Here is a 13656-nt window from a genome sequence, read left to right as displayed (position 1 = left end):
CAGAGTTCAGTGCAGCTGCATGTTTGCAACAGCATAAACTGGAATTTTTACATTAAGCACACAGGAAATACTGTCCACTTAGAATGACTGGAGTCATGAAGACTATGACCCACAGGTGCAAAATACCCACGTTTACACAATTTTGAACACTTTGTTTTGCGTAGGCAATGTCACCAGATGGTATTCATTGGAATAGCTTCAGTGAGGCCAATAAAAAAAGGCTGCTTTATGCAAGCGGAGGATCTTTCCTTCTGTGTTTAGATATCCTTAACTTCTCTGTATCCGAACCAGATGTATATCTTTGTCTTTTATCAGTGTTTAGGTCAGCACCTTAACTGTTACTCCGGAGCTCTAATAAAATGTATCACAGCCACATTTGGTTATAATTTGCAGTATTTTTCAAAACACTGCAAATGGAAATCTTCATCCAATCCCCCTCAAAGATCAAATTGCATACTAAATGAATTCCCTTTTAAAGGCCCAGGTTCACAAAAAAGACAAGTTTTCATTGTGCTATTCTCTAAACATTGCTAGGTTTTACTGACCACTACTCAAGTGTGAAATTTTGAAACATACTATTCAATTAATTATCATAATTCAAATATTTAAGCAGCACATAAAACAGTGCTGCATTGGTATTACATTACCTTTCCTACTGTACTGTCATACTCCTTTGCACTAAACACACAATATCCCAAATGGCACTGTAGGTTTAGGATGATGCTACTGCATATCACAGTTAATGTCAGACGACTTTACAAGTTAAGGTTTCAAAATTCTCATCTTCTCCAAGCTACACATGTAGCTGTTTCTATCCATCTGCAGGTACGTAACCTAATGTTAGTTTTGTCTTGCTTCGTTATAGCGAGATGTGCCTAAGCCTCCAATAACATATGGTTCATATCCTGTGTTCCCTTCTGTACCCCCTAATGTTTTCAAGATTGTGCTACATGGGAAACTATTAATATCTATGGGAGAAGAATTAGAGTTACAATAAAATTGTAACGTATTTTGAAGGAATAGTAGCACTGCTGGCTTGCACTAAGTAAAATAAATTCATAATGCCTATGAGGTCTCCAAATGTGTAGAGCCTGTAAATTTTTAAAATTGAAGACAGATGGATTTGCTTGTCATATTTTGAATATTTTGCAAAAGCTGTTGTTATGTCCAAAATGCACAGACTATCTTCCAGCAAAGATGATGGGAGAACATAAAAAGTTTTTTGGTAACTCTTGGTTGGCATCTGAAATGCTAGATCTCTGAATGAACCCTTGCTGAGAAATGGGCTGAATCTCAGTAGCTTCTCACTTTTAATCACTTTATTGATACATTCCCTGTAATGACACATGTCCGTATATGCTGTGGTTCACCTTGCTGGACCTTCTCTCCAGGAAAATGATGTACCTGAGGCACGGGCACAAGCTCAGCATCCCACCAGTGCGGTGGTGCCTGCATGTCTCCTGTTCGCCCGGAGAGGCAGGAGCACCTGGGACATTTAAACACCCCTGGCACTAGCAGGGCATGCAGCCTGGGCTTCAGTGGCACCAACAGTGGCAAGTGAATGTCTGTGCCGGTGCACACAGGCAGGCCCATGTTCTCAGCTCTCTACAATAATTAGTGGCATGAGGGCAGCTCTGTACCCAGGGTCCAGGGTCCCTGCTGGGAGCAGCACACTGCCTGTTGCTGCTGCTGCCTCTCTCGTGCCAGGGCAGAGCAACTTGATTTGAACCAGAAGGACTTTAAATGGACACCTAATTCGGGCAAAAAGTGACTTTTTTTTTTGGTCAACTTTTTTGGTCAATGTTGTAATGAACACATCCTCTGTGTAATTGTGTTTGTGCAGCACAATAGCCACTGACATTCAAAAGGACTAACTGTTTGGATTGGAGACTTCAAATATCCTGATACCTAACTGCATCATTTACTCTCTAGTACTTTGAAATACAGACTTCCTTCCTGTGCAGAGTCATCTGGAAGCTTATTTGCCTCATGACCCTCAATGTGGTTTGAAAGGAGGGCAAATTAAAAAAACAAAAAGACTTGGGTTAGCTCCAAGGCTATTTCATTTCAACTTCCTACCAGTAACCATAATGCTCTCTGAGGGAAGTCGCACAAGATTACTAGGAAGGGAAAAAATGATGGTCTTGTGGCTGCAGCACTGGTCAGAGAGTTAGGCAGCTTTGCAATAGATTTCTAGTGTGACTGAGTGCAAATCGTTTTAAGTCTCAGTGCCTCATTTTTTTTCCCGGTGTCCCACTGAAGAAGGAAGATATGAATGTCTCTAAAATGCCACCTAAAACATTTTCTCAGCCATAAATTTGGATAGCAAGGTTTCTGGAGTATGGACCATCTCTGTCATATGATTCAATGCTTCAGATCAGTGTAGGCTTGGTCTGCAAATTCAGCACAGTTTTTCTAATAAGGAAGAATTGAAGACAGAGTTACAATTTCCTTCTCAGTTCCTGCTTGTTCTGACAGCAGGAGTGTCACAGAGAGCAAAGCCAAGAGCCAAGGAGATGCCACACAGCACAGCTTGCTGACTCCAAGATGAGCTGCAAAGCCCTGAACTTGGCAAAGAGTAGGCAGCATCTCATCTGTGCATTTGAGAAATCAGGTCATCCCCAAACGAGAAGGTAAAAAGAGGAAGGGTAGCTCTGTGGCTTGTCCTTTAGGGTGGAATGGTGGACATCTGCTTCTCCTTGCCCCAGAGATACTGTGGGTTACCTGTGGGATACCTGAACAGCCTTCTACAGACAGGCATACTCAGCCTGTGCTCTGAGCCAACCACAACATAGCTGCAGGAAGGTAAATGAAGGAGGTTGAAGTCAGTGCCATGAGACACCACTTTCATGATTTCTGGTTGACTGAGCTTGAGGACAGCAGCCACTCAGTCACCTGCAGAAAATGTCTCTGCAAGACTGAGAATGTAATTTAATCTTCCAAATTATATTTCACCATCTCTGTAGGTATGGGTGGTTACAGGACTATTTTAATTCCATTTTCTGTGTAGACGCTAAGCATTTCTAGGGGTTAGCACACTAGTGTATAGTGTGTTCTACAGCAGCTCCTTTAATAGGATTTGTCAATCGTTACAACATCAACAAATATTTATTACAATAGAAAATGTAATAATCAAAACATAATATGGTATATGCCTAAACTCACCAAAGAATTCACTTGAGCACTTATGTGGGATTCCTTTTACATTTCAGATAACTATGTGCTATGGAATGCACCAAAGACAAAGCCGATCAGACCAAATGACAGGTTTTGCACATCAGAAGAAAAATTTGACCACAGAACTGTTGTCCAGGATGACTATCTCTACAGGGGGCCAGTTGCCACTCAAAGCTGCAAACCTTTGAATCGGGTCCAAAAAAGCAAGGCTTCCTTTGAGAATATAACCAATTATAGAGTGAATTATGTGCCACATCCTCTGGAGAAACGTTATGTCCATAAATATAAGAAATACAAGGCCAATGAGGTCCCATTTGATGGCCTCACTACCCACAAAGTTTCTTACCAGGGGATGGCTGGTCAGCCAGCCAAGCTAGCAAAACCATACCAGCCGAAGCTTCTCCATGATCTTCCATTTTCCTCTGCAACTGAGTTTCAGGAAAAATATCAAGCTTGGCCACGACCTCCTGTATTCACCAAAAAACCTATTGTGTATCTTCCTCCCCTGGAGAAGATGGACCTTCACACGACTACTCAGATACACTTCAAACATCCAAATGGCAAGCCAGCCAAGATGTGTCAATCTTTGGCTGAGTTTAAAAAAAGTACTGAGCCATTCAATAGCTCTTCTATAATGAAGGAAGACTATAAGCCTTGGCTGTGCAAGAGACTAAAACCTATCACTCATGCTCCGGAGCTGACTTTTCCAGCAGAACCAATGGATTGTTTGACTACCTTTCAGACCCATTATGTGCCTCATCCACTCACAGTTACGAAGAACTGTAAACCTGGCTGGTCAGGCCCAAAGCATCACACTCTGCTAGGTGCTGAAACCACCTATGCTACCAGCTACACACCAAAGGGCATTGTTCGATGCTTGGCCTCTTACAAAGACCCACCTGGTTATGTCTTTGAGGGAACTGATGCTGATGGTCACAATCTCTATCTCCCTGCTTCCAAGAGTGGGTCCCTGCAAGGTGGACACTGAAGGGAAAAGAGAGTGGATGTAGCCTTCTTGGAAATGGATTCAAAGAGCAGGGCCTCAGTAATCTACAAATGACAGCTTGATTTTGTTTGTAACCTTCTTTCAATCACTGATTTCATATTTGGAGAGCTCTTAAAATAAACTTAATTCCCAGGCATTGGCTTTTTCTGGATTATTTTTCATTTGCACAAATGAAAAACATAAAATCCAGGGAGAAGGCATATTAATCCTTGTTTCTCTGTGGTTTTTTTTTTTTTCTTTTCGCACCTAACTCTTGCTCTTCACTTGAGAGAGGTAACCTCCTTCTGAGACACTGAGAGAGATATCTCATAGTAACATACATTAGTATTAGCATTAACGGGGGTTCAGCCGTGCCCATGGTGACAGAGGTAGAACAGCCTCTTCAGATTAATGACACGCTATGAAGTCACACTTAAAAGTCATGGCTAGATAACAAAGTCTGAGATCTGACCTTATCAGTCACTCCCATCAAAGACACATAAAGAAGTACAGTTACTGGATAAATATTATTGAAGATTGCGCCTTCATTAATTGTGTCACTGTGCTGCCCAGAGCTAGGCTATCAGATGGGAGGTTGTCAAGCCAAAGATGCCACCCTGGACTGACAACCTGCAAGGGAAACTTTTCAGTAAAAGCTCTTCGCTGCAGCATGCAGCAAGGCTACCAGCAACGTCAAAGGGTTGAAATTGTCATGTGTTGCTACAGTTCAGCCAGCAGCTGGAGTTATCTTTTGGATAAGGCCAATATTAACTTCCTGACCAGAACTGTACATTTCTGTGTCAAAGGTGCTTTTCTGTAGGCTTACAAGTGTTAGATTAGCACTATGAAACTTACTGGCTTCTAAAGTGCATTCTACTTTCCTAAATCCTCCTCTCCGTTACTCCTGGCAGCTCTGGCTGTTTCCTGAGTATTTAGCTCAAGCGCTAGGTAGAGCTGTTGGCATGCTGGAGGAAAGGCTTGTGTCTCACCATCAACATAGCTGCATTTAAAGAGGAAGACAATTTTCTGTATAAATGTATTTTAAAACTTTTGAGAAGCTTTGAAACCCATTAGGATAGAAGTCTTCCATAAGTGCTTGCAAGCTACAGCCAAACACATTCCCTCTGGAAATGTGAATGCTTAACCCTGAGGCTGGGAAGCCACTGGAACAATCACCCTAGAGGCACAGTGGTTCTGCATCACTTGAAATCCTTAAATCAGTCCTAGAGGCCTTTTCTAAACATATGCTCTAGTTCATTGAAAAATTACATGCTTGCAGCAGGAGCAGCTAGGCAAACCTGTACAGATTAGACCATACAAAAGGGCCAAACTATGTAGTCACTGAGGGCTCCACACAGCCTTCAGAAACTCAGGAATCTGTAAAATACTCATTCACCTGTAATGAGGTATTGACCTAGAGTATGTCTGGCTATCTTACCAGCCTTCTGGAACCTTCATGTCTTTAATGTTGAGCTTTGAGAGGAAAATGTTTTTTCTTCCCCATCTCTTTTTATTCGCTTATTTTTCTGATTTTCTTTATCAGCCTGTTATTTTGTCAATTCTGAAACAGAGTTCGGGGCTTGTAACTGAAGAAGAGATTCTTCTTTTATGCAGGAGGGCTCCCTGACTGTTCTTTCAACTCTCTGATGTGAGACTGGTAGCGAATGCATAGCCAGGAGAGTCTAGTGTGTAAATCTATCTTTATTACAGGTTTGTAGGGTTTTTTTTTGCTGGGTGGAAGTTAGTCTTTTCAAAATGGATAGCAATGCAATGTGCTACTTAGCATTAGTAATTGCTGGATTTTGAACATCAGCAACAGGAGTCTTGGTTTTGCCAACTGTGGACCAGCTCACAGCAGCATCATGGAGACTTAACTGGTTTTATTCCAACATTTCCATAGCATTAGGCACAGGTTTGGGTTTTTTTCCTGACTTGTACCGAAAGGTATAAAAAACTTACTAAAGCCAATATATGATAACACTGAGGGACAACATGAGTTCACCTGAATAACTAAAAGTGTGGTACCACAGAAACTGAAGCTGGCTAAAGCTTGGGCTTCTGGGGTCTTACCTTCCTCTCTGCCTGCAGCTGCATGTTTCCCTGGCTGTTTCTCTGGTAACGACGTTAGCGCTGACTGCATGATGGGCTATTTCAGGAGACTGACCTGGCTGAAGGGAAATCAGTGTTTTAGTAAGGTTAAAACCCATTCACTTCATGTCCCTGAACCAGTGCCCCACACAGTTGCACAATTAACAACTTAGGTGCAGGAAGTCAGTGCAGGAAGAAACGCATGGCTTAGGTAGCCCAGACTTGGCTTGGCTGGAACTGCTGTGGAATTGCATCCCCCCTTCCCAAACAAGTTGTTCCTTCCAGACAAGCCTGCTAATTTATTGTTGCCCTGAAACAGAGCCTTTGTGTGCTGCTTGACTTCCCTTGGAGGAAGAGTTTGTTTAACGCTGTCTCTGTCAGCCTCCTTTTCTTCTCCTGAGTGGGGTGCTGATCTCAAGGTGTGCCTGTCCACCCCATGCGTAGGGCTGCGCTTCTGCTCATCCTGGCCTCCTGTGCAGGCAGCAATCCTCCCTTCGCTCTGCAATGCAGGTAAAGCAAAGCAACAACTTTCCAGCCTGCAGTTTATTTTTGATTAAAATGGGCAGTGTCATTAGAAAATTAGAAAAAGAGAAAATTATAATTTGGGAGAGAACTGAGGTGTTTAACAGAAAATAAAGACGGGCTTTGGTTGCAACAGGATTTGGCTACTGTTTTCATGCAGAATGAATTTATGGATAAAGATGAGCAGAAGTTAGTTTTACCTTATGCTTATGCCAGTTAAATTTAACTTTTTCTTGGAGTGGTCACAATCTCAGAAAGAAGGAAGGACAAGTACAAGTTAGAAGCCCTGAAAAGGAGCTTAAAAGGTCACTGAACTGCACCACAGGTTTGTGCGATTGTTTTTGAAGTTATATGCAGGAGGAGGAAAATGAAACTATACTTGTGTGCATGGTAGAACTAGGTGCTAGTGCTAGATGAACCAAAACATCCCAGATGTTCTATAGTATCATGCCTGCTTTGTAGGACAATAATGAGACCACCTGCCTCTGGCCCAGCTTCTAGTGTTGGGAGCAGCCTTGAGGAGCTCATGAAACTTGCTCTCATGTTGTAGCACAAGACACCACTTCTCACTCAGTGAACAAATGGGTGGAAAGAGGGGAGTCAGCTGTAATGAACTTCCTACTTCATTCACTGGTACTTTTGAAGAATGCATGATGGTATGAATACCTAAATATTGGACTAAGTACAAAGGCTACTACTGAAAAGTGTTTCAAAACCCCAAATGCAAGGATGAAAGCAAGGAGCTTTGTCCTTGGCAGGGTTGAGAAATGCATCCAGGGGATTTGTACCATGAAGCATGCAAGAAAGAACAAGGAGGATTGTGCTGAGCAATAATAGATGAAAACTGTCACTGCCAGAGCAGGTTACTACACTGCTACCAATTACTGTAGTCGTTGCCAACAGACATCAGCTGTGCACAGGAACAGTCGCCCGTGTGTACCTTGCAGAGCCTGTTTGGAGGGATAGCTTCTTCCTGCATCCCTGAGAACATAGAAGAGGAGAATGCACCAGCGCTGCTGATCTCCAAGGCAAAGCACAATCAGTTAGGCAAGTCTTCAGCATGAAAGCTGAATTAAGCAGACACGTCCAAACAAAACTTTAGAAGGGTAACAGCTTCCTGGAACCTCCTGAATGTCTGCTCAGCCAGGAGGCAGGCAGGACTGTGGTTTCTGCTTGTGGCAAGGCTGAGCAAAAATAATGAATTCCCCTGTCCTCAGTGGGAACCAACCACAAAAGAAACCAAGTTATCTGGAATAATGGGGGACATAACTAATCGTTTGACTTGCATGATATCAGCTTTTCAACCACCTGTGCCTGCAAGGACTGCAAACCCCAGTGCCTCACATCAGCAGGAGGCAGTTACTCCATCTGGAGAAGATTTGTGGTTGGCAATAGGTGAAAGTTCAAAAAAATCAGTAAGTCATATACTTACGGTCTAGAAATATGAACAAGCAGCAAACATGTGAAAAGTTTACCACTGCAAACTCTAAAAAGGGCTTCACCCAATGCTGTAGATTGCTAGAGAGAGCAAATTGTCAGCACTTCAAGTGTTTCAGAGCTATGAAGAAAGTGTTGAAAGATGTGCTTCAGCAAGGACTGAGGACATGCATACCGCAGAGGGAGGCGATATCGATCCTGGGTGTGGTACTCCAGAGGCAGGAGGCAGCTGAACTTAATGTATGAAAAAGCAAACCTTTCTTTGCAACACAAAAAAAGGAGTTTCCTGGGCCATGGATAAGATCACTCTGAGGGAACCATGTCATCTCGGAAGAGACATCTGGGCAGAGAACTGTGGTCTGGGTTCACTGGGATGGGAAACTTCTATAACAAATTTTCTGAGCAGAGTTTGCTTTTGGCTGATCCCGTTACAAATCTCTCTTCCCCCAACTGTACTACTGTCTCTGCCTCTTTCCCACATCGAAAGCAGTAGTTTGATGATTTGTGCCTCTCTTCTTGCTTTTGTGGGGAAATACTGCTGTGGGGCAACCTGATTTTCACTTCTCCATCTGGCTGCATGTCTGTCCCACAGATGTTTTGGGCTGCATTCAGCAGGGAAGGAATAGGGTAACTCTTAAAGAAGCAATGGTGTGCTCGTCTCTGTATTCCCTGTATTTCCATCACCTCGCTAGTACTGTGCTTGCTGGTGTGGAGAACTGTCCGCAGACAGGCGAGAGAGCTCGGGCGGCACTGCCGAGTGCCATCGCATGGGCTCAAGGGTGCTGCTTTGCTGGGTGAGCAAGCTACTGTTCTGCTTTGCTCTCCTGCTAAAAAAGAAAAGTGCCTGTGGGATCCTGCCTGCACAGCTGGATTTGGTTTGCTCAGATTTCTATGTTGTGGGTTAACACTGAGATTTTTCTTTTTTGGTAGTAAAATCACTAGGTTGTATGCTATTAGTTGAAAACTGACTCCATCAGTGTTACAGTAAGTGAAGTGTTTTAACAAGCATCCACCAACCTCATGGGCTATTTATTTAAACCAATAATTTATATTTTTTTAAAAAAGCAGCAAGTTGAAAAGGTTGGTCATATAGCCCAAACCAAATTACTCCTCAGCCCAAACATTAAGCACTTCCTTAAATAGAAAAGAAACCGGTCCTGGCTCCTCACTTGGAGAGCAAGTTGTCCACGGCCTGTCCAGTGTGATCTTTCTTGTTCAGGTTTTATTACTGAGCTTTTCCAATGGCCTTAGGGAGTTTGTAAGTGAAGTAGGCTTGGAAGTCATGCAAGAACTAGATGCAGTAGACTATAGTATCAAAGAGGGTAGTAGCAGGGAGAGATTTCCCATGCCCATGTCATCCTAAGCATGTATGTGGATAACTATATGCTTATTATGCAATTGTTCACATCCTGCTGCTGCTTAAGCAAATAGTATTTATATGTAGCCAGAGTACAACCTTCTGGTGTCCCCTTCCCTTTTAGCCACATAAAACTGCATACTGTTATTTATATCTACACAAATACGAAGCTTTTCTTTGCAAAGGTCTTAGGGCCTAGGCCACACTCCAGTTTTTCCCTTTTTTTCCTCTCTCCTAAGAGGTAAGCAGTGTGTTAACAGGAAAGATAGAGAACTGCAGCCAGAACAAGCAGCACACCGTTTGTTCATTGTTTTGGCTTATAAACCCCAATTGTCAGAGTTTCATAAACCTTATATATCCCTTGCCCAAGCCAGATGAATTGCCTCCCCACTTCTCCCTGGTTGCGGAACACTTGCTCTGCCTTCAGAGGGGAAGTGCCCTGCCTGGTGGGCTCTGCTCAGATGGGGACTTGGCCATTGCAGTCCTTCCTGCTGTGCTGCAGCCCTCCTGTAGCCTCAGGGACTTAGCCAAATGCCTGGTTTTTCAGCTGGTGCTCGGGAAATCTGTTGCATGTCTGGGCAAGCATGGAGGCACCCTTTGAGACAAGAATGCTGCCTCTGGTGAAGGACAAGCATTTTTGTGGTACCAGGGTCGCTTTTATTGTGTGAGACTAGTGGTGATGCTGCAGTAGCTTCCCCGAGATGCTGTGCAGAGGAATTTGGCCTTTAGAAACACGGTGCCCATTTTCTTCAAAAGCCATTGCTCTCGCTGACAGAAGCAGTCATTTTGAAGGGAATGTGGAAGGAGCATGGCAGGATTAGGTCTCTCCTTGGAAGGAAGTAATGATTAGTAATTAAATTTAGTAATTAAATCAGCTGTCATGGTCAAAGACCTGCAGAGCTCTTTGGAGCTATGTAAGCAAGTGTGTGTGAGAATTCACATTCACAGGGAATAGCTCTGAAGCCTTGGCTACTTCTGCCAAGGAGAAATGGCTGTGCAATGGATGACGCAATGCTGCATTGCTCCTTCCCATCTGCCAGACTTTATGGACAATCAACGTGCAATTCAGAGCAGCCTGAGGCAGTAGAACTTGCACGTGGTACAGATTCATATAGACTCAGAGATGGGCTTTAAAGACATTCCCATGCAATCCCCTGTTTCTGTGTGAAGTAAGCATGTGCAGGTCTCCCAACGTGTGTGCCCATCAGACACAGAGCCAAAGGCAGGCGCCCCTGTGAAGCTGGTATGCGTGAGGGGCAGAGCCCATCCAGTGGGCTTCCTGCATTAAAAGCAAAACAAAAAGCACTAGCAAGATTCTCTTGAGAACGAATTGCATCTGATTGTGGTTATCATTGGTGATATTGGCAGCAGATATTTCAGCTTTCGCACTGTTATTTATTACTTCACGCTGTCAGCTACTTTCCATGTCAGTGACAGGGTATGTGCTTTGCCCTCAGGATCTCTAGCAGTAGTACTTACACACTGATTTTCTTTCATCTTATTTTGCTTTTGTTCCATCTTATTTTGTTTTTGTTCATCAAGTGTTTTTTTAATTTGTCAGAAGCCATTTTTTGCTGTGCTAACCTTGTTCCTCCCTGCATAAAGCCTTCTTTTTACGAGCATGAGCTGGTATACAAACTCAGATCAGTTAGGAGCCACTGTTGATGATCCTGTTTTAAAATACATTTCATGAGGTACTTTGTGTTCTGTTTTGTCAGTTGCTTTTTGAATTAAGATAATTCACTCAATTACTAGCTGAATGATTAGTGATTCACTGACAGCTGCCATTAAGAACTGACGAGGACTTCTACAGTTCTGAAAATCTGAAAGACAGTAAGCACGTGGTTTACCTTTTTCTACAAATAGAGGTGTCTGTTGATGCTGAAACAGAATAATGAAATGTATTTATGAATCAGTGTTTGGACACCAAACAAACAGTAAGGTGATCATTAGCTTTTTGTCTGATAGGGTAACTTATAAAAAGGATCATAACTTAAAAAGAAAAAAGCTTCAACTGCAGTCCATATGACTATGGCCACATCGTAGGAAAAAATTTCCAGCTAAAGGTTACTTTGGAAAACTCTGCCTATGGCTTCTATCATTTTAAGAGCATGCATGCAAACATACATGCCTGGAGTAGTTTAGCTGTGCTTACCTTGCCACGTATCATGGGGCAGGAGTAGGTCTCCTGTGGGGAACCTTTCAGCACTGCATTTTTCTGCTTGTTGCAGAACTGTTTTTCTTCCTTGAGGAAAATTAGTAGGCAGAAAAAAACTGGAAGCTTGCTTTGAAGGTTTTGAATGCTTTTTGACTTGACTAGTAACTAGAGCCATATGCATAAAAAGAGAACAATTATTCTCTTGAGAATCTAAGCTGGTCTGCTGTTCATTTTACATCAACACCAGCTTCTATACTTGTTTTACTCAAAATGAATGAGTGTAGGTGTCTAAAAAGATGCCGACAGTGTGGGTGTCTAAAAAGCATATGCAGGAACATCATACTAGGGAAATTGTCAGTAAATCAGAGCAAAATCACTGTTCTCTTTTAGAAAAGACATTGTATCATTTGTTGAAAAAGGGCAACAGCAGAAAGCTTAGTTTTCAAAACTTGATTTTGTCTTTGTTAAGAGAAAACGCTTTTGCTTATTAATTTTTTTTTCTTCTTTCCCCTCCCCCCTGTAATTCTGATCATTACCAGGATTCCTTCTATGTATACACTTGATGCTTCAAGGAGTTGCAAGCTCCATTACTGAAGGCAGAAGCAAACTATAAGGAAACGCTGAAGTAACAGGGGTTGCTTCATGCCATAGTTTGCTGAGGAAAGTCACAAGATGTCCCTAAGCATTGCTACCTGGGAAAAAAAGGAGTATACTTTTACTGATTTCCATGATCCTAGGACCAACAGTGATGTCTTTATACTTCTGCCAGAGCAATAGAGGCAAGACATTAGCAAAAAAGAATAAAGCAAGGCAAATGAAGAATTAAAACAGATCTCCAAGGCAGGGTGCAGAATCTTAATGGACTTTTAAAAACAAGTTAAAACATCCTCTTTCCCCAAGGCAGGTAGATCATGTGTACTTTGTGTAACAGCTGTGTGCTGTTATCATAATACAGAATAAGGACAGAGTACTCCAACAGCTTTGCTACTTTGTTTGGCTTTTGTTTTTAAGATTAATAAACAACACATCAGACAGCAGTAGATAAATATGTAACCTGCATTACTTGTACAAAAGGTAATATAAATACAAGTTTGCTGTTTTGTTTTCTTTTTAGAGAAGGAAAGCGTCCTTTCGTAAAATATCCAGCAATCCTTATCTTAACTGAGATGCTGCCAAGTCACAATTCAGAGGACAGACATGTGAAATTAAATCCAAACTGTGCAGAGACAACACAGTGGCCCCTCCAGATCTGATCCTTCATGTTTATCCGATGCACAGTTACACAGCTACTATTCAACATGTGATCATCTGAATATGTTTTGCTATTAAACAAATGAAAATACTTTTCTGTACTGCTTTTTGTTAACTACTGTACTAGAAATATCTACCAAATCGTCGTCGTCATCATCATTATTATTATTATTTTTGTTAAGGAATTGTCCTTCATTCCATGCATAATTATTATTTCACAAGTTAAAAACATCATCCCTCCCTCATGTCATATTTTATAAAGCACTCTGTGCACAGTGAAGCAGATCCCCAATTAAAAGCAAATGCTATTAAAATTAAGAGAAATACACTATTACTGTTGATTTTAGAGGAACAAAATTCCGGGGAGATTTAAAAAAAAAAACAAAATAGTTTTATCTGGACAAAATAATGTACAATTATTAATATTGCACTTTTTGTACAAGAAATCCTAATAAATATACAGAAAAGATATACATTTACATACATAGAAAGTCATTCTTCTTTTTTAAATAAAAAGTTACACTGATGCTTAGCAACACTATTTCTTGAAGACCCATTTGTAGTAAGAGCATTCACTGCCAGATGTGTTTTGCAGTAACCCAGCTTGAGACAGTTTAATGTCACGAACCTGGCACTGACCTCAAAAGTGGACTCCCAGGTTTGCTGAAAAATCCACGTGTC

At 41.9% G+C, this 13656-nt stretch overlaps 1 protein-coding gene across 1 annotated transcript in view; it reads left to right on the top strand.

The window, feature by feature from the left end:
• SAXO1 (stabilizer of axonemal microtubules 1) overlaps window positions 1–4165 on the top strand; it is a gene marked incomplete at its 3' end in the record, with an annotated part of 38158 nt that extends 33993 nt beyond the window's left edge. Inside the window, exon 4 of the mRNA XM_082013298.1 lies at window positions 3213–4165. Coding sequence (XP_081869424.1) covers window positions 3213–4165 — 953 coding nt within the window. The remainder of the gene's footprint in view (window positions 1–3212) is intronic.
• Between the last annotated feature and the right edge of the window lie 9491 nt (window positions 4166–13656).

Source organism: Phaethon aethereus, assembly GCF_964289735.1.
Source record: "Phaethon aethereus genome assembly, chromosome: Z".
In the NCBI taxonomy this organism is placed as follows: Eukaryota; Metazoa; Chordata; class Aves; order Phaethontiformes; family Phaethontidae; genus Phaethon; species Phaethon aethereus.
Note: the sequence above shows the minus strand (reverse complement) of the source record. Positions and strands in the feature narration are given on the sequence as shown.